At 48.8% G+C, this 21,212-nt stretch overlaps 1 protein-coding gene across 1 annotated transcript in view; it reads right to left on the reverse strand.

Annotated features, from left to right (window-relative positions):
- The window catches only part of LOC131586786 (voltage-dependent N-type calcium channel subunit alpha-1B-like), a 41,523-nt gene that overhangs the window by 18,191 nt on the left and 2,120 nt on the right, over nt 1–21,212 (reverse strand). Inside the window, exons 3-10 of the mRNA XM_058853999.1 lie at nt 20,499–20,609; nt 20,249–20,332; nt 11,635–11,751; nt 11,305–11,370; nt 10,615–10,706; nt 9,410–9,560; nt 8,044–8,171; nt 2,695–2,791 (exon numbers count right to left, since the gene is read on the reverse strand). Coding sequence (XP_058709982.1) covers nt 2,695–2,791; nt 8,044–8,171; nt 9,410–9,560; nt 10,615–10,706; nt 11,305–11,370; nt 11,635–11,751; nt 20,249–20,332; nt 20,499–20,609 — 846 coding nt within the window. The remainder of the gene's footprint in view (nt 1–2,694; nt 2,792–8,043; nt 8,172–9,409; nt 9,561–10,614; nt 10,707–11,304; nt 11,371–11,634; nt 11,752–20,248; nt 20,333–20,498; nt 20,610–21,212) is intronic.

Here is a 21,212-nt window from a genome sequence, read left to right on the forward strand (position 1 = left end):
CGCGGGGTCCGGGCGCGGTCAGGAGGCGGCCCCAGCGTGGCTTTAAATGCCAATTAACAGCGGCAGCGCTAATGAGGGACCAAATCTCTGTGACAGGAATAAATCCCCTTTCGGTTTCGCTCCGGAGGTCCTTGGACAGTGGCCCAAAAGGCAGGGAAAGTGCTGGAGGAATAGGGGGGAAATTCATGCCGGGATCAAAGGTGGCTGGCTGGCTCCAGGCTGAGCCAGAAAAAGCTGCTGCACCCTGAATCCTCTTCCCTGGCACATTTATCCAGAGGGAGCAGGAGAAGGAGCACCCAGTGCCTGGAAAACTACTGGCACCCCGAGGGATTTGAATTATTAAGAGCAGCCCATCAGCCCCTGGGACAGGAACTGCTCTGGGAATGATCCCCAGACCAGAATAAACTGGGACAGTGGAGCACTGCTGTGGGAAATGAGGTCGAGTTTGGTGAATAAATTATTTGCTATGAATAATTCACCCTGACCTAGCTGGAATGATTCTACTCTGGTTTAATTCTGCTGGCTTTGGAGAGGCTCCCCATGGCTTTCATCCCTCTGGCTGCATCCTGGTGGAGCAGCCCAGCTCTGAGATCATCCCAGGAATCACAGAATCCCAGGATGGTTTGGGCTGGAAGGGTCCTCAAAGTCCATCCAGCCCCACCCTCTGCGATGGGCAAGGAGAGTGAGCAAATCCTAAGACACCAGAGTGAAGTCAAAGAGGTTTTCTTCCCTCTTTTCATCTGATGGGATTGAAAAGACTAAAATTTATGGGATCACAGAATCATTTATGATGGAGAAGACCTCCAAGATCATCAAGTCCAAACACTGATCCAGCACTGCAAAGCCACCACTGACCCAAGTCCCCAAGTGCCACATCCACATCTGCAGGGTTTTAAATCCCTCCAGGGATGGTGATTCCACCACTGCTCTGGGCAGCCTCTTCTAGGGCCTAAAAACTCCTTTTGTGAACAAATTCTTCCAGATATCCAATCTAAACCTCCCCTGGCCCAGCCTGAGGCCGTTCCCTCTCCTCCTGTCCCTGTTCCCTGGGAGCAGAGCCTGAGCTGTCCCCTCCTGGCAGGGACTTGTGCAGAGCCAGAAATTCCCCGAGCCTCCTTTTCTCCAGGCTGAGCCCCTTCCCAGCTCCCTCAGGAATTCTCCAGCCCCTTCCCAGCTCCCTCAGGAATTCTCCAGCCCCTTCCCAGCTCCCTCAGGAATTCTCCAGCCCCTTCCCAGCTCCCTCAGGAATTCTCCAGCCCCTTCCCAGCTCCCTCAGGAATTCTCCAGCCCCTTCCCGGCTCCCTCAGGAATTCTCCAGCCCCTTCCCAGCTCCATTCCCTGCCCTGGACATGCTCCATCCCCTCTATGTCCTGCTCACTGTGAGTGGCCCAGAACTGAACAGAGGAATTTGGGTTTTTCCAGCCTGTTCCCCCAGCCCAGTGCAGGATAGAGCTCCCTGGTGCCTGAGCAGCGCATCCCGAGGATCCCATGCACCTCTGGGAAGCAGCAAAGCCACGCACACGGATCTGCAGAGGCTGGTCAGGCTGACCAAGGAGAACAGTTGAGAAAGGGGAACCAGAAAACAGCAGAAAGGAAGGACAACAGCCAAGGAGGCTGCAAAGAGGGGAAAATCCAAAAAAAAACAATGTGGACATACTGAGAAGGCAACAAAGACATGGGGAAAACACACAAAACCTCTGAAGAGGACTGGGGAAAGTAGACATGGAAAGAAAAACGGGGAATGTGTGGGGCAAAAGAGCTTTTGCTGGACAGAACACTCAGGGGTTTTAAAAATCAGAGGGAGAGGGCAAAGATAGGGCAGAGACAAAGCCCTGGCTGCTGTTGGCACTGACTGAGCTCCACCTGCAGGAGCAGGGGGTCCCTCTCCAGGCTCTGGGGCACCGGTCAGTGCCCAGGGGGATCTCAGCACCCTCCTGGCTGGGAGTGGAGGTGACATGAGTCACCCTGGAAATGGAAATCTCCAAACATGCGGAGTTTTTGGGAGGGCAGCTTGGCCTTAAGTGGGTCTGCTCCATTTCCATCTGAATTTCCACCCAGCCTTTGGGATAGAATTTGTTCTGGTGGCTCAGTTAAAAAGTTTTGCCAAATAAACGGTGAGGTGGAGTGATTTCTCCATCTCCCTGTCCTAATGTTTTCTCTTTGAGTCATTTCTTCCACGAGGGTGTTTAAGGAGCCCTTCTGGTGTTGTCTCTGTTTAATTGCTTGCTCACTCCTACAGTACTGCCTACTCTAATTACTCCAATCTAATTAAGAGGAGGAAAAAAACAACATTCTACTGAAGGGTTAAGGAGACCAAGAGCCCCAGGAAGAAAAATGGGGATCTAATGGGGGGTAATTTGCTCATTAGCATGGTCCCTCCCCAAATTAACCTGAATGGAAGCAGAATGAGAGAAAAGAGAGAGAAACACTGATAGAGAGCAGAGACATACTTAGAAAGACAAACTGATGTGTCAGAGTTTCAAAGACCAGAAAAAAGTTACCCCAAAAAATTATATATATATATAAAATTAAAAAGAAAAAAAATAAAAATCAGAAGATCCAAAATCTTGCTTGGAAAGCAGAGAAAGCACCAGAAACGTCCAGAAGAACAACACCAACGCCACAGAAACCCCACTGCAGCCACGGCACAAAAAGCTGGTGGTTGGGCAGGAGTTCCTGGGGGAGGTTTTCTACCTTATAGGCAACACGAGCTGGGCATTTCTTCCCAAGGCCTAGAGGTGGGGACATGTGTCTCAGCATCTCATACATGTCTGTGTAACTGATGCGCCCGCTGGCACCACAGGGATGGAGGCAAAAGCACCAGGACACAGAAATCCCATCGGATTGAGGCGGGGAAAACGGGGAAGGGGTGGGGGGAAAAGGCAACACAATGGAGCAAATGAAAAGGAGGAGAGAGAGAAGGGAAAGCAGACAAGAAAACAGAGATCTGGTTAATCAGATTTCTCCGGGAAACAAAACCAAACTCAAGAGGTGGGGCAGGAGAAAGGTGGCTCCGCTTCCGTTGCTGTGTTTCGGCCCAGGTGTCTCCTCCTCCTGCAGGGACAGCCCGTGGCCCTGGGAATGATTGATGTCCCCTGGGGATGGCTGATGTCCCCTGGGGATGGCTGATGTCCCCTGGGGATGGCTGATGTCCCCTGGGGATGGCTGATGTCCCCCAAGGGAGAAGGGGTGGCTGTGGCTGGCTCTTGGCGGGGTGGGGGATGAGGGTTCCCCCATCACCCCCCAAACCAGTCAGGTCACCACGCCAGGGAGAGCTGGGAGGCAGAGTTATGGGACAGGGCTGGGAGAACACATCCAGAGTTCCTGGAGGAAGCAGCACTTTGGGTTTGGGTGATGGGATAAGGGAGAATTCAATCGTGGGGGATTGAGGGATGTGCTGGGATTCTGCAAATTCCAGCAAAAGCAGGGCCCAGCCCTGGCAGGAGCTGTTCCTCCCTCACTTTTGGTGGGGCTTGTTTTTCACCAAGCCAACCTCAACTGGGAACTGCAGAGCTTTGGGAAAAGTCCCTCAGAGCAGCCCATTGCTGAGGGCACCTCCCTTCAGCACACGGTGGTGGATAAATCCTGGCCTGAAAAACAAGGGGTGCAAAACAGCAGGAAATTCTTGCTTCACCCTTTTGTGCCTGTTAGAACTGGGAGCACAACTGTGACAATTCCTTTTGTTTTCCCAACCAGCTGCCTGCTTCTGCAATGTGCAAATCTCTGCTGCCTGCCATCTGAGGAGACCCAGGGATGTTATTAAAATTTAAACCCTGGAAAAGCAGAAAACCTAAGCACTCATTTAAACCCCTTTTCTGAGCAGGAACCTTCCCACCAGCCCAATGCCCTGACACAGATCTCAGTTCCTATGGAAAGCTTTGGTGGAGGAAGAGGAGGAGAGAACTCACCCAGCCCAAAACATCTATTCCTGTCCCTGGTAACCACTGCAGATAAAATCCCACCAGCTTTCCCAGCTCAGAGCTGATTTAGAGGCTGCTGAGAGACACAAATGGGCACTGGAGCCAATGTCCTGCCCTGGTTCCTTCCTGCTCCTGGGCTGGGGTGTGGGGTCTCCTCTTCCTCTGCAGAGCTACTGAGCTCACTCAGGTGTGGGAAACACCTGGGCTGCAGTGCAGAATAAAAGGGAGCTCTGGGCTGGCTGCTTCCAGCCTTCTTCATCCTCTGATTTCCAAGGAATTCCCTGCCTGGAGCTGGCTCCCCACTGAAGCCCATCCCGTGCTGATTTCTCAGCCAGATCTGTCCCAGATCCCCCAGCTGGGCTCCCAAGCACGGGGAACTCTCCCTGTGCCGTGAGCAGGAGCTTTCCCTGGGCATCCACCACAACTCAGAGACATCATTTAACCCCCAGGCCTCTGGGTTTGAGCTCATCCCTCATCCCTGCCCAGATCCAGTGATTTTCCAGCTCAGGAAAAGATGAGCTGATCACTCAACAATGCTCCAAAGCCAAACCAAACCTGCTGCTCCCTGGAAACCTTGGGATGCCATTTCTCCCTGGAATATATTGGGACTCTGGGATGCTTTTCCCCAGCATTTCCCACCTGGAGCTGGCAGGATGGAAGCTGCAGGGTTCCCTGTCCCATAAAAGTGCCTGTTCCCAGCCAGCTGGGGTGTGGAGGAGACAGGGAAGGGATGCATGGAGGAGAAAGGAGGCAGTCAGTCAATCATTCCTTTTTTCAGGCAAGGGATTGGTTACGTTACAATTTCTTTTCTCTACTGGTTGCATTTGCACTCGGGGGAGGGAAGAGGGGATAAAAGGAAACAGAACCAGGACTAGAGATGCTGGAGGGATCTCTGAAATTCCAAACCTTGTAGGCCACCCTATGAGGGCACTTCTTTCCTAAGCCCAGGGGTGGAGCAATTACACGTAACAAATTGTACATATCCTTATAATGAATGCGGCAACTGGAAAGGAAACACCAGAGGTTATGATGGCAAAATCCAACAGGAATCAGCTTTTCCCCAGGCAGACAGGGAAAAATCAGCTTTTCCCCAGGCAAACAGGGAAAAATCAGCTTTTCCACAGGCAAACAGGACAAGTTGGGAGGGCAAAACACGCTGAAAAGAAAGGTTAGTCTGGAAAGGAAGGAGCTGCTTTAACACAGAGGGAATTTCCACCCAGTGCTCACCCAGTGTTATATCCTTGGATTTTCCTCTGGGAAACCTTCAGTGCCACGTGCAAAGCTTCCCAAACATTTGGTTTCATTTCCCACTCGTGTTTTTATTCCCTGTGCCTCAGCATCAAGCTCCAGACTCTGCTGCCCAACACCCAGAGTCTGCAGGCCACAAAGAGCCTCTTGAATGGATTATTCCTGGGATTTTATTACAACTCTTCAATAATTATTCCCAAATTAGCTGCTTCAAAACCTTGGGAACCTTTCCCTGCCACCGTCACCTCCTACATAACCCCAGCAGGGCCATTCCTGAGCAGTGAGGAATTTGCTGGAGGAGCAGAAAGTGTCACCTCCAGAGCTGTGTTGGGCACTGGCAGGGGGAAAATCCAGGTCCAGTAGCAGAAGGAAAAATCAGACACCTCCTGGAAGCTTTATGGTCACTCTCATTAACTCCCAACAATCATTTCAGCCAATTAAACAGCAGGATTATATTTCTCAATCTTTTTTTTTTGTGTGGAGGTTTTAGTCCCACTTCTGAAAATGTGATTTCAGCAGAACTATTCACACTCAATAACTTCCCAGCAGAGCAAAAAGGGAACAGGGTTAGAGAAGAAAATAACAAGAAAACAACAAAACAACCGAATTAGCATCTTACTATCTGACTTTTCCTGCATTAGCAGCTCTGGGAGTGGAAAGGTTTGGCCCCTGAGTGACTCAGAGTTAATAGAGCGAGAAATCTTCCTGAAAACTCAGTGCTGGTGCCTCTTCTGGGTGGAAAGCTCCTGAATATAAACATTCAAAATCCACATTGATCCCGTGTTTTTTTCCCCTTGCAGGTGTGTTCCTCCTCCCACGGATGCAGAGCCAAGGTTGTTTTTTTTTAAGGAGCAACCAGGCACTCCCGAGTTTTCAGCCTCATTGAGATTTTCTAGTGGGAAGAGACAGGATTGGCTTGGCAAAAGGGAAAAAGAAAAGCTATTTATGCCTGCTAAATCCCCACAAAGGATTTGCTGTGTCACAGAGCTCGTGGGGATGAAAATCTGCCTGGAGATTACAAACTGGTAGTAGCTGTGGAGTAAATATTCAGGTTGGTAGTAGGGGGGTGGCTTGGAGCAGTTTAAATCCCCCACAGTTCAGAGAAATGCAGGTTTTTAGAACAAGTTTCCATTTAAAATTAGGCTAAATCATTTAAAGTGAGATTTTAAAGCAGTTTAATTGCATCCTAGCAGGGAGTTTGAGTTGTTGGTTATCCAAATATTCCCTGCCTCTGTCTCTGCTGAAGGGAAACAAAAAAGAAAGGAAAGGTTGGAGGAGCTGGAGGCATCACAAATCCAGAGATTCATGGCACAGGAACTAAGGGGAGGAAAAAGGGATCCAAAATTAGGTGAGCTTTAAATTAACAAAGAGTCTCCCAATGGGCCAATTCCCAAATAGAATATCAAGGGAATTACTGGGACCTGGGACAGAGCATCCAGAAATGAGAATAATCCCATCACCAGGGCTGTGGTGCAGCAATACAGAAAAGCAATTTATTAAATCAGTCCTGCTCTAGAAGTGGCAGGGCCATTCCCTCAATTGAAAAAAATTCCTTAATTTTTCCTTAAAATTCCAATCTGTGCTGCTGCTCCACTGCCTAAGCCCAGTGTGCAGGTCTCCCTGTGTCTTGGAAGAAATAAAATGAAGAAATAAACTCCTAAAATAAACATCTCATTGTCCAGTGTGTGAAAACCATCCCCTCCATTAACCCACTCATAAATCAGGAATATTTTATCAGAGAATTAAATAGAATATAAGAATCAAACACCTCCAAACTTTGGCCCGTTTCATTTTATCCTGATTATTTTGCACATCTTATAACCTCTAGAGCTAAATATTACTCCAAAGGCCAAAATTCCCACGTAGAGTTTGATGTCACTACAAGGAAGCTTCCAGGAGAAAAATGTTGTGTTTAATGAGGAAAGGCTGTTTCCAAAAACCCCACGATTTCAGGAAATCATTATTTCATCATTGCCTCAGGGATGGGATGAGGGAAGCAGGACCTGCCTCAGCTGCAGCCCAGGCTCTCTGCACAGCATTTGGGGAACCACCAAGGTGGGTGTAACAGCCAGAGATTTGTGGATTTTCATCTCTGGATGGGATGCAGGAACCAAAAGCTCCTTTTGGAAGTGCTAAATAGCTTTTCTCCACGGCTGTTTAGCCAGGCTCAGTGGAACTGAGGCTGTTAATCTGTTCAGTTTTGGCCCTGCTTTGCTTTCAGGGGTTGCTGGGTGTGTGTGAAGGAAACGCCCTTGCAGTGACACCAGGTTTGTTCCTCTCCAGCGCTCAGGGAATTGCAGCATTTAACAGCGGTGATACCTCAAATCCTGCTGTTGTTCCCGTTAAAACGGGCTCTGAGCGTGTCCTGGTGCAGCATTACAGCTGCAGTGTCCTTCTGTCCCACCCCAGTGTCCTTCTGTCCCACCCCAGTGTCCTTCTGTCCCATCCTGGTGTCCTGTTCTATCCCAGTGTCCTTCTGTCCCACCCCAGTGTCCTCCTGTCCCACCCCAGTGTCCTTCTGTCCCATCCTGGTGTCCTTCTGTCCCATCCTGGTGTCCTGTTCTATCCCAGTGTTCTCCTGTCCCACCCCAGTGTCCTCCTGTCCCACCCCAGTGTCCTTCTGTCCCATTCCAGTGTCCTTCTGTTCCACCCCAGTGTCCTCCTGTTCTATCCTGGTGTCCACCTGTCCCACCCCAGTGTCCTCCTGTCCTATCCTGGTGTCCTGTCCTATCCCAGTATCCTCCTGTCCCACCCCAGTGTCCTCCTGTCCCACCCTGGTGTCCTCCTGTCCCACCCCAATGTCCCCCTGTCCCCCCCGCTGTCCCCCTGTCCCCCCCCGCTGTCCCCCTGTCCCCCCCGCTGTCCCAGCACGTACCAGGCTGCGGGGTCGTACTCAGCCCACACCCGCACAAACTCGTCCAGGTGATGCGGCCCCAGGATGGAGGAGTCCCGGGTCAGGTACTCGAAATTGTCCATGATGACAGCCACAAACAGGTTCAGCATCTGCAGGGAGAGGAAGGGGAAAGGGAGAGGGGAATGGAGAAGGGAAGGGAAAAGGAAAATGGGAAGGGAAAAAGAAGAAGGTGAAAGGAATGAGGGATTTGTCTTTACAAGCTCTGGGTCTGCTGGTAAATAAAACCAGCACTGAGAGATAAAAGAAACCATGGGATGGATTCCACTGATTGATGAATGGAAAAAAGATATTTGTCTTTCCAAACTAACTGTAGGTTTGCTGGTAAATGAAACTGGATATTGAAAGATGAAAGAGACAATGGGGAAACACCATAAATTCCATAAGAATTAAAAATGAAGAGGGAGGGTTTTACATTAGAGGGGAATCTCAGGTATCAGGCATTTCGGGAAGTCTGTGCCTCTCCAGTACCTCAGGCAATGGGAAAGAGAGAGGGAAATTGGGATAAAAAGGAGGCTGTGCCCTCCAAAAAATTTGAGAGACCCCAGGGGAATGTCCCATGGCCTCTCCCTTTATTCCAATAAAGTCACAGGACTACCTGCAGCTGGAATTGGGGGATGAACCCCCAATGTGCAAATGGACCAAACTTATAAAAGTGTGAAACCTGTGAGCTGTGGCCCATTTTGGGTGCAGCCCCTGGGGGGCTTTGACTGCCCAAAATGTCCCTGAAGGCCCCTCAATAAACAGAACTGCTTTTTATTCCCTTAACTCTGTCTGGCCTCTGTTTTTAGGCAGCCCCAAAAGGCATCAGCACCTCATAAAGCTCAGCCCCTCAATGGCCACAGGCACAAACCAAACCCAGCAGCTCTGAGTGTTTTCATGTATAAAGCTTTTCTGGCAGAAAAATATAAACAAAAGTGATTTTTGCATTTGTTTGGCAAACAAATGATGATCCTTGTGGGTCACTTCCATCTCAGCAGATCCTGGGATGCTGTGAAATGAGTGTGATGCTCCCAGGACTCAGACATTGTCCCCCTGCCCTCCCCAATGCCCCTCTTCAAAGGGATGCTGTAAATCAAGACAAACCCGATTAATGCTTAATTTCCAATTAGACCCCCCCTGTGAGAAGAAAGATAAACCCTTTCCCTTTAATGACTGAATGATCTCTTTGGGGATTTTATCAGCAGGATGATAAATGGGGTTTAGCAAAGCTGGCTTGGTGGTGTGTAAATTCTAATTAGGGATGAGGAGGAGGCAGAGGGGTGGGGAGGAAAGGGTTTGGGGGATCCACACCAGCACCCCCACTTTGGGAGGGTCAGGACTGACTTACCAGGAAGGAGCAGAGGAAAATGAACGACACAAAGTAGAAATAGGCAAAATCACTGCCACATTCCTTTTTGGTGAGGCCAGAGAGGGGGTCACAGGCTCTGTTGCTCAAGCAGGACAACATGATCTCGTGCCAGGCTTCCCCTGTAGCGCTCCTGCAACACCAGAGCAGAGGCTGAGTTTATCCAGCCCTCCCCATGACAGCCCCCCTCCAATAACACTGCACCCAATCAAACAAATTAATTAGGTGGAAGGTTGTGTCCAAGAGCAGAGACTGGATTTACACTGGGAGTTGGAACTACTCACGACAAAGAAAGGAGAAAGAACATTTCCCTCTGTTACAGGGAGGTAAAAGAAACCAGCCAGCCTCAGGTAGGCTAAAAGTTTTATTGTTTCTGTGGAGAATAAAACCAGATTGATTTAAATAGTACAAATCTGAGTGAGCAGAGTTTAGATTTGAATCTAGTGCTGGCTCTATAGCCAGTGGAGAGGATGGGAAATGAAACCAGGATTCTCCACTGGAATCTCTTATTTCCTTTATCAGGCAGAAAAATTCCAGCATGGGCTGGTTGGACTTGGGTCTCTTTTTCATCACAGTCTCCTGGGTGTTCTTCACCAATTCCCTCCTTCCTCTCTGACTTCTACTATTGAGAGAAAAGAGCCAAAAGGAAAAACTTTAGAGTCCCAAAGAGTTTGTCCTCAAAATAAAACATCTCCCCCAAACTGCCCCGAGCTGGAGCAGAGCCTGTTTTGCCAGGTCTTAAAATGAAAATCTGTTATTTAAATGATTGTTTTTTCACTTGAAAATGCTTCATTTCCAGGCAGGATGAACCCAGAAGGAAACACTTGAATTCTGAAGCAGAGAAGGGGTTGGTGTAGGAGCTTTTGACTTCTGGTTATGCAAAAACAGCCAATTAAAGCAATTCCAGCTTAAAACAAAGAAAAATTAACCAAGTTTCAGGACAGGAAACCCATGAATCAGTTAAACCAGCGGGGTTCTGCCTGAGCTGCCATGGGGTGTCACAGCTCCAGGTGACACTTTGCAGAGGGGTTGAATCCGATCTGCCGAGGAGGAGGAAGCAGGAATGGATAATTTACACAAATATCTGTTTTAAAGGATATCCAAGTCTGAGCAGCTCGACTGGCACCTGCACAAAGATGTTTTTGCTGTTCACACACAAACCAGAGGGTGTTTTATCCTCTCCTTACCTGAACAGGAGCATCAGGGCTTGGAGGAAGGTCCGGAAGTTGTTGTGCCGATTAATGGAGGTTTCATCATCTAAGGCAATGTTCCCAAATACCTGCCAGGGAAAGCAGAAGGGATTCAGCCAGGCACATCAAGTGGAGTTGGAAAATAAGGCAGGGAAGGGATTTGTCCTCGTTTAAGGGCTCTCAAAAGCTGGAATAATTTCTGTGCTGAAAAGGGAGATAAAAATATGTTGTGGAGATCAAACACAAGATTAATGTGCTTTGTATTCACACAGCTCCTTTCCAGCAGTTCAGCTCCATCCCAGGCCAAGAAAAGTTCAGTATTTCCTCTCAGGAAGGTGCAGTGCCTGGGCTGCTCCCTCCTCTCAGCCTCTTGATGTGTCCATACCCAGGGGAAGGGATGTCTTTTCCCGTGGGATTCACAGATGTCCAGTGCTGAAACGTGATCCAGGCTCATGCCCACAGCTGGTTTGTCCAGCTCACTGGGGATGCTTCAACATAAAAAAATATTTTTCTATTAAAATAGAAAATGAGACCTTTTTTTTTTTTTTTTTCATTTCCAATCTACCTGACACCAGATAAGAAGAACTTTTGCCTGATCCCAAATCACTGCTGCTCCTGCTGTGGAGGCAACAACCCTGAACAAACCCAGGCTGCTTGTGGCCAGAATGAAAGAATTAAATATTTTACCTGCATGCCAATAATGGCATAGATGAAGAAGAGCATTGCAATGAGGAGACACACATAAGGCAAGGCCTGTGGGAAAGGAAAAAGTGGGATTAACGACAGCAAGTTCAAACATTGAATCCCCTGGCAAGACTGAGTTTTGTGGCATTTTTCCTTCAGGTGTAGGAACTGGGAAGAGGATATGAAGAATTCTGAATTCCTGTTATCGCTCTGTAGAGGTGCAGAGAGGCCGTTCCAAGACAAGGGAAGCTCTTGGATCCTCACTGGAAGATGCTCCATGTGCGCCAAGCACGACCCTCTCCCCAAATCTCTTCCCACATTGCCAAGGCTCACCTTGAAGGACTGCACGAAGGTCCAGAGCAGGATGCGGATGGTGTAGCCCTGGCGGAGCAGTTTGATGAGCCTGGCTGCCCGGAAGAGCCGCAGGAAGCTGAGGTTGATGAAGTTGTCCTGCGGAAAGTAAAGGTTTTGTGTCCTTCAGAAACGACCGCGATCCGAAACCACAGCCCGCAAAAAAGAAATTAAAATTACCAGCTTCACGATCTAAGCAGCAAATCGGCCACCAGAAAACCTTCCAAAAGAAACATTCGTCAGTGCAGATCACTCCACATGCAGCAAGAATGAGAAAACCCCTCTCCACAAGAGCCCTCCCCTCTGCTACTGGGTCAATGAGAGAAAAGGAAAAGGCCCTGTCACGCTGTCCTTGGAGGGCTGATTTGATTTGATTTGAGCAGGGCAGATTTTCTCCCCCTCAAGACTCAGGGAGAGGGGGATGGTGCCGGATTTTCATTTTGAAAAGGAATGAGCTTGGTTGAAAGTCTTGGTCAGCTCGGTTTTGACAAGGAATTGAACTTAAGCCAAGACACTGGCAAGGGACAAAGAAAGGCATTGTCCAGTGAAGAATCAAACATCCTTGGAAGAATGAGGATGTTTTCCAGCCTGGAGATTTCCAGTGTTTGTACAGCGTGAAACTGGACAGGTTTGCCAAGGAGGAATGGCACCAGAAGATTGTTTGGAAGATGGATCAAGGGCAGCAGGTCAATTGGGGAGGTTGAGCTTTCACCAGCAGGGAGATGCCTTAGGAACCTGCTGGTTTTCCAAATTCTCATTAAATGTGTCTGCACAAGTGGATCAAAGAACTGCTGGAGGCAGGTTCTGATTTCCATTTGTTTTCTAGGATTTTCCCCACCCTCACCCCTTTTTTTTTTTTTTGTTTTCTTTCCTTTGAAGTAAAGAGGATTCTTGCCCCAATGAGCTAATCTAGAGAGGGTTCTTTCCAAAACAAAACATGCAAAAGCCAGATCCCTCTTGCCCTCCTATTTTAAGGAGATGAAAAAATATTCCCCTTTCCATAATTCACTTTTTTGTGGATCTCTGATCACAGCCACTTATTTGACTGAGTGAGCTAAAGAGAGAAAACATCCCACTTTAAACTATTGAGCAGTGAAGCAGCAAATATAATCATAAGGAGCTCTGCTTGGTAAAGATGAGCAAAAATTGTATTTCCCTTGGATTATTGTTTTACCAGAAGTCACATTGAACTGACCCACATTTCTTGCTCATTTGGCTACAGAGCTCATGCTGAAATTGGGGGGCTTGTTGGATCTATGGATTCTTTCAATGCCAGCTCAGTTTTGGGGCCATTAGCATTGCATTCCACCAATCCCATCAAAGAGTTCCAGAACTCAGTCTCAGGCATGCACTCGGATTCTCTCAGGTTAAAACCACAAGCAGCTCAGAGTTAGGCACAGACCAAAAATCAGACTCGATCTTCAAATAAAGAGAAAAGAGAAAAGCACAGGAATGTTCAATGAAGGAGCAGACAACACTCAGCTCATTCAAGCCAGCAACAGAAGCCACCTCTGGCAGGCAAAGCACGAGCGAGGATTCCCCTGGGTTGGGCAGAACAGGCACTGAAAATGTCCAGTTTGTCTCAGCATCAGCTCCAGGTTGGTTTTCACAGCGCTTACCTTCCCTTCACAACATCCAGCTGCACTCACCTGAGCAGGGCAGGGCTGGGAGAGGCCCCTGGGGCAGAGCTGGAACCCAGCTGGGTAACGGGGACCATCCCTAATGGGGTTCTTCTTCCCCTGGTCCCCTGGTCCCAGGGCAGGGCAGAGGTTTACCATGAGCCCTTTTAATCAGGAAAATCTCCCCAGCAGTGGGAGCTGGATCAGCCCTCGTGTGTCTGAAAGTCTGATTTTAACTTCAGAGCAATGCTCATGCCAGATCCTTCCTGTGCACAATCCTCAGGCTCCAAGGAGGAGCAGGGGCACGAGATCCATTTCTGTGGGATCCTGTGGGATCTCTCTCTCCCCACATAACTTCAGCCCAACAGCAGGAGCGTTGTCCTGCTCAGACTTTGCTAAAACCTCACCATCAGAGCTGACAGGATGTGTTTAACACCTGCTTTGGGCTGGGCTCCCTGCAAGCTGAGCTACCCCAGTGCTACCCATGGAAAAGGGATATAAATGGGAAGAGGGTTCAAGACTGTGCAGTTATTTCTGTGACTCCCCCATTCTCTGAGATTTAGACAGATAAACAATCCATAGATTTATTTTTTTTCCCCCCACATTCCCTATTTGACTCTGGCACTGCCATTTATTTCCTAGAGAGCAGTGAAAGCCTCGGCTCCATGTGGAATCACTCCCAACCCAGGAAAATCCCCCATCACCACCACCCTGGGATTGTTGGACAGTTCTCAGCACTGCCTGGAGAGAGGCAAATTCCCCACGCTGCTGGTGAAGGGCTCCACCTGCGTGGCACCCTCAGCACCCCACGGAGAAAACCCATCCTCCCACACCTCAGCTCTCCAGGCAGGAATTGGGATGGCATGCAGCCAGAGGGGAAACTCCACATTGCTGTATTTCATGGGTAAAACAGTTTTTGGCATCAATTCTCCTCCCACTGAGCCACCTCTGTGCCATATCTGGGTCATCAAAATCAATCAAAATCATCCTTTCCAGGTTGTTTTTTTTGTTGCTTTCCTGTTGCACAGATGTGCTCACGGTGCTCACAACAGGCACCAGAGCTTTAGGATTTTATCATCCATCTGAGGAATAATGAATTATGTTTGGAAAACCTTTTCCACCCCGCCTGTCACTGTTTTCCTGAAAAAGGAATGGCTGGTACTGAAGGGATCCAGGCACCAGCCAGGGCCAGGGGGTCTGGGAATGGCCGGGCACTGCCACCACTTCCCACAACAGGAGATGGCTGATGCATCCCTGAAAAAACTGGGAAGCAGTGGGGAAACAGGGAATAAACACCACTGACAAAGAGCTGCCCTTGAAGGCTGTCCCACCATGGGAGCCTGCTCTGTTACCCATTCTTAGGGTGTTTTCATAGAATCCCAGAATGTTTTGGGTTGGAAGAGACCTTAAAGCTCATCCAGTGCCACCCCAGCCATGGCAGGGACACCTCCCACCATCCCAGGCTGCTCCCAGCCCTGTCCAGCCTGGCCTTGGGCACTGCCAGGGATCCAGGGGCAGCCCCAGCTGCTCTGGGCACCCTGTGCCAGGGCCTGCCCACCCTGCCAGGGAACAATTCCTGCCCAATATCCCATCCAGCCCTGCCTATCAGTCCTTCCACCCTGAGTCAGGAGTGCCAGAAAAAATATTTTGTGTGTGATGCCCAGAAATCTCCTCATTCCCTACTTGACAGAATCACAGAATCCCCTGAGCTGGGAGGGACCCCCAGGATCATCAATTCCAGCCCCTGGCCCTGCCCAGACCCCCCAACATCCCACCCTGGGCATCCCTGGAGCTCTGGCAGCCTCGGGGCCGTGCCCATTCCCTGGGGAGCCTGGGCAGTGCCAGCAGCCTCTGGGGGAAGAACCTTGCCCTGATCTGCAGCCTGAGCCTGGCCTGGCCCAGCTCCAGCCGTTCCCTGCCTGCTGTCCCTGTCCCTGTCCCAGAGCCGCCCCTCGGGCTCTTGGATGCCTGGACCTGACTCTATGGAATAACGACCCCAACCCTAACGAAGTGCAGGATGAGCTTTTCAATCTTTAACCTCCAACAGGGACAGCAGCCAAAATTCAGCAAACTGATTTTTTCCCGAGAGATTTTTATGTTCACAGCTAATGCCAGAACCCTCTTCTGTGCTGCCTGGGCCAGGTGTGCAGCAAAATCTTCAAATTTATCCTCCCACACATCTGGAAGGGATCCAGCACCATGGAGGATTCCCTTCTTGGCTTGCACTGGGCGAGCTTTGAACTTACACATTGTCTTTTTCTCTGCTGCTTCCCAGCAGAAAATTCCCCCCAGGACCCTCCATGAACATCCACAGAGCTTCTGTTCAGCCTGGAAATAAAAATTCACCCTGTTTTCTTTCTTAACAGCAACTGTGCAACAGGAAATGTGGATGTTCACAGATCCAAGAGCTGGTGTCAGGTGGCTGAGCAAGAAGCTTTTGCTCTCATTTATCAACCATCAAGATAATTAAGAATGGAAAAATAGATATATTTCTGATTGCATTTTTCTTTATGAATTCTCTTTTGATTAATTGGTGATTTTCAAAGATAAAGGTCTTTGAAATATATTTTCAAAGGCATTTTTGGAATAAATTTGCACTTTGGCACTGAATTCCCAGTGGGATCTGGTTCCTGGTACTTTTCAGCTCTGGTCATAATTTATTAATTTTCCTTGGGGTTTTGGGTTTGCATCCATTGACTCTGTGTCCACTGTGGTGGAAGAAGGGATTCTTCTTCGGGTTGGTGTCACAGAGAATTTTCAAATTTCAGATCCTTCTTTCCCATCATTTTTGATTTGAGGGAAGCAAGTCTGCCATCACCCCAATAATATTTCTGCCTTACCACACACAGGTTAAATCACCTGTAAGGCTGTCAGGTGCTTCCTTCAGCAGAAAGCTCATCCAAAAAGAAGCCAAAGTGGTTCATTTCACTTCCAGAGAGCTGAATTTGGTACCACCACCTCCAAACCCCAGCGTTTCCAGGATGCAGAACATCCTTCCCTCGTTTCCCAGGGAAATAAAGCAAGTGGCAGTGTCCCCTTTGGCACAGGGGGTGGCACAGGGAGCAGGGATGGGCTATTGGCAACTGCTCAGGTCACCAATGAGCCCAGGGAGGGAGGTGCAGGGCAGAAGCCACTTCAGGGCACGCGGCAGTGAGGCTTTTCCACCAGTGCAATCGGAACTCTCATCAAAAAAAAAACAAAAACCCAACAAAACCAAACCAAAACCGGATCAAACCAAAGGAAAACAAGAGAAAAATCAAAGCAGAGAATTTAAAGAATTGTTTAAATTCAATGAAACCAACCGTGTCCTATATGTGATGTTGTCATGGATGGATATTTGCAAGATTATTTACAAAGTTTTATATATTTTTTTTTTGAGCGGCAGGTGCACAACATACAGACGGAGACATGGTTTTCGCATTGTATGTTGATTGGATGGCGTGATTCAGCAGGTAGATAAGGAAAATAAGGAACAAAAACAGGAAACAAAAGAGAAAATGAGTAATCAGGACAAGCAAAAAGGAAACTCTGAAAAATTTCACTGGAAAAAAACCGTCGGGGCTATCGGGGGGAGGTGTTATTTTATGGGAACTCCAGAAATTAAAAAATGCTTTGAACCAAATCAGATTTGGAGATCCTTGAGGTAACACACACAGTGCAGTTGTTATTTGCATTTCGGGTTGTAATGCAAATTTGGAGACAATTCACAAACACTTCTCAGGATGTGTTTTTTTTATATTTCCAGGCATAGAAATAGATGTCAGTTTGCCAACCACCCACTCAGCCTCCCAAGGCCAACTGTGTCCACATGGACACCTTTTCCTTAATCCCACCTCTTTTCCCTCAGTTACTGAGGGTAAAAAAACTGACATTCATGCTTTTGCCTGAGGAAATAAAAAAATAGATATTCCACTACAATCACAAAGTAAATTACATGTGACATGACCAGGAAAATTAAAACGAATTAATCCACACATTTCTTTTCCTTTTGTCTTTACTTCTCAGAGGGTTAAAGGCTGGTGGAAGCCAAGTCTCTCAAGGTGAGGCCACCCAGAATGATTTACCTTTGGAGAACACTTCCAGCTGGAAAATACGGAGGAAAACGGTGCTCTGGCAAATATTTGTGAGTCTGAGCTCAGTGGCACAACTAGAAAACATCTCCACAACTCCTGGAGGGTGGTGGGACAGGGACAGCTGCAGGCTGGCACTCAGGGTCACCTTGTGGCTGTCACCTGGACTTCCCAGAGGAGGAAACTCGGTGGGAAGGGCTGCCAGGAGGGTTGGAGGGACTAAAGGGGCTGCCCCAGGCTCTGCCCAGGAGAGGAGGGGAGGCTGCAGCTGAGGAAGGCGCGTGGAGAAAGGGCCATTCCCTGCTGGGGACACAGCCAAGGGCTGTTCTGCTTCTCCCTGCTCCATGAGAGCTCCTGTGTCGCTACAGGACACGAAGTAGAAAGCGAGGTTCATGTCACAGCAGCAGAGATTTCATTTCCAAGGAGGCAAAAGCCTTTATTTTGGGGTTTTCAACCCTCTTTATAAGGTGTTCCCATACAGATTGGTACAAGGAACAACACCTCTCTCACCCCATGGGTGGGACAAGAGAAAAAAACTCTCAGAACATCTGTGTCATTGTTTTGAGAACTAAAATCTTATTTACACAACAGTCCTGGAGAGAGAAAAGTTTCCCAAAAGACTTTCCCTTGGGAAACAGATCAGCCCCTGAGAGCCTGAAAGTCTCTCAGGCTCAGAAGATCATGTCCACACTCCTGCACCCAGCTCGTGCCCTGAGGAAGGTGAGGTGGGCTTGGTTCAGCAGCAGCTCAGTGAATGCTCATCCCCTGCCTTTATTCCCTGCTCTGCCCTACCTGGAATTCTGGGCAAGCTCTGTCTGAAGGGAAAAGCAGGGAAGGAGATCTGGTGTCTACACAGGAATCAGGGAATTGTTCAAGCTGGAAAAGATCTCTGAGATCATGGAGTCCAAGCATTCCCCCAGCACTGCCAAGGCCACCGTTAAACACTGTCCCCAAGTGCCACCACATCCACTCAGCTTTCAAATCCCTCCAGGGATGGGGACTCCACCTGTTCCAGAGCCTTCCCACCCCTTCCATGAAGAAATTATTCCTAATATCCACCCTAAACTTCCTCTGGAGCAACCTCAGGCTGTTTCCTCTTGCCTTGCTGCTTGTTACTCGGGAAAAGAGATCAACCCCCACATGGGAATATTTAGAGAGAGCAGAGACACAAACACAGGACCAAGAGCTCAGGGCTGGAGTGGTCCTGACTTTTATATGAGAGATGTTTGTGATCAGCTCCATGCTGGACACTGCCAGGGGGATCTGGTGACCTCCTTTAGAAAATCCTCTCTAAGGACTGAATGCATCCAGTTCCTCATAAACCAAAAAAAAAAACTCTTCTTTCCCACCTGGGAGAAGGGGAAAGCACGTGGGTCCCTGGGAGCTTAGCCCTGTTGAGGTTTTAGGGGTTATTCCCACAACTCTGCAAAGGTTTTGATGCTGGAAATGTCTCACAGCCCAAGCTGATCCAATTCCCTGCCTGGGCCATCCTGTGGGAGCTGGAGGGAGAGGAGACATCCCATTAACTGAGCAGGGAAGGGCAATGCTGTGGCTGCTCCCTGCCTGCAAAACAGCTCCAAAAATGAGGATTTTAGCAGCCTGTGGGCTTGGTGCTGAGAAGTAGAAACCTTCCTGAAGGAGAAGACACCAATCTGGGAGCGACCAGAGGCTCCCTTACCCTTGTGTCAGTGCTGCTTCCTCCCAGGAAAAGTGGAGGTGAAAAAGCTTCAGTCTGTTTGTGGCTGACTTGCAAATGTTTTCAGGAATTTTCAAACCATGGGAAAAGTTTGGGTGCCCTTGGCAAGGAAACACATCCCGTGGCAGAGGGAGAGGGGACAGGCACCCTGTGCCTTCCCACAGCACTCAGAGAGCGTGAGCTGAGTAACTTTAGCCTGGCTGCACTGAAAACAAAATCCAAAGCTTTCAACATAGGATGCACCAGCAGATAAATGAACATCATTTGTATGGGGAGGAAAACTCAGGGGGTTGTGAGTTATTTTGTACCGAGGAGGTTAAATTAAAATGCATTTTGTTAGAAACAGTCACATGGTCTTCACCACCACCTGTAAAGGAACATGGGGAGCACAATTCTGAGCACACAGAAAACAAATCTACAGGCAAACCCCTGGGACTGAGGAAAAAAAGTTATGGTCAAGTTCAAATTCATCACACTCTGACACATCATCAGCTACAACATGCACTGGGAGAGGAGAGGAGCAATTTATACATCAGGAAATATCAGACTCTCAGGGATTGAGACAGACATTGGCTGCCCCTATGGAAAAATCCTCCCGAATTTAATGATGAGCCTGTCCACGCTGTGAGATATACAACACTTGTTAGCAGGGAGACAGCAGCCCTTTAGGGCTGGCCAGAAATCCTATGGGAAAGCTGTTTATTCACTCATTGCCCCACAGAGCTTTTGTGACAGGAGCAGTCAGACTCTTCTTCACCTCTCCCACTGTCCCTGTGTCCCTGTCACTTCACCCTCACCCTGCCCCGTGACCCAGACTGGGCACAAACCCCAAGGGCCAGACGTGTGCCCTACAAAAAACCTCCCTCATTACCACAGCAGAATCCCTTTGGTCTTTTCCCTCTCTAAATTCAGCAGGATTTTTCCATGAATAGGCAGAAAAGGCCTGGGGACAGAGCAGTTGGTGCAGGAGAGAGGGAGCTGCTTCCTGGCAGAGTCACGAGCGCCGTGGTTCTCATCAGAGCTTTCCCTCTTTGGGGCAGACAGCTGCGCTCAGCTCCAGGAAAAGCAGAGCTCATGGAACAGGGTCAGCCAAGGCCATCATGACTCCCAGAGGCAGCTCCAGGGAATAAGGCTGGTAGGGAGAAGGTTCAGTGTCTTGACAGGGCACAGCTTTGTTTAGAAATGAAATAAATTGAGCAAACTGTACTTACCGCAATCTCTGTTACTAAAATATCAGTAATACTTCCCAACACTGTTACAAAATCAAAGACATTCCAGGCATCTCGGAAATAATTCTGCCAAACGAGAACACAAGGGGAATAGAGGGATCCAGGGGTTATTTTCTTTTTGCCAGCACAGGTCAGGGGGTTTTTTGTTTGCTTGTTTTTAAATGTACATCACGAAACGCGAGCATTTCGTAGAGAGAGGAAAGAGGTGGAAGAGAACGAGGAAGGCACCTACCAGCACACCAAAGGCAATGATCTTCAGCACACATTCCATGGAAAACATGGATGTAAACACAATATTCAGGCATTTCAGCATTTCTTCATAAGCTTCTGGAGCATCATAGAACTAAAGTGGGATGGAAGAAAGGCTGTTACTGGAGGACAGACAGAGTAAAACCTTTCCCAGCTGATTCCTGCTCATTTTAGTCAGGATTCTGTGCTCACTTTAAGTGGGATTTGGGGTTACAATACAACTGTTCCTGTCTCTCTTGCTGCATCCTACACTGAGGGGGCAGCTGGAATACCCCCAGGAGCAGAGATTGCTGCTGAGGGATATCCCCTGTAAGCACAGCACGGACCAGGAGGGAGGAAGGGCATTTTCAAACCCAGAGGACAAGTGCAGAACTGTGTTTCTTCCACTGAGAACACAGAGACCCCTTGACTGTGAAGATTCTCTAAGATAGTCAAGGGATAGGAGGGGACATCATCCCCAGGTCTCTTTCCCCGCTCTGGATCATATCCCAGGACCCCGATGCTGTTCTAAAATTAAGCAATTTCACAGGATGGTTTGGGTTGGAAGAGACCTTAAAGCTCATCCAGTGCCACCCCTGCCATGGCAGGGACACCTCCCACCATCCCAGGGTGATCCAAGAACCATCCAGCCTGGCCTTGGGCACTGCCAGGGATCCAGGGCCTGCCCACCCTGCCAGGGAACAATTCCTGCCCAATA

The sequence above is a fragment of the Poecile atricapillus genome, chromosome 20, assembly GCF_030490865.1.
Source record: "Poecile atricapillus isolate bPoeAtr1 chromosome 20, bPoeAtr1.hap1, whole genome shotgun sequence".
Lineage (NCBI taxonomy): Eukaryota > Metazoa > Chordata > Aves > Passeriformes > Paridae > Poecile > Poecile atricapillus.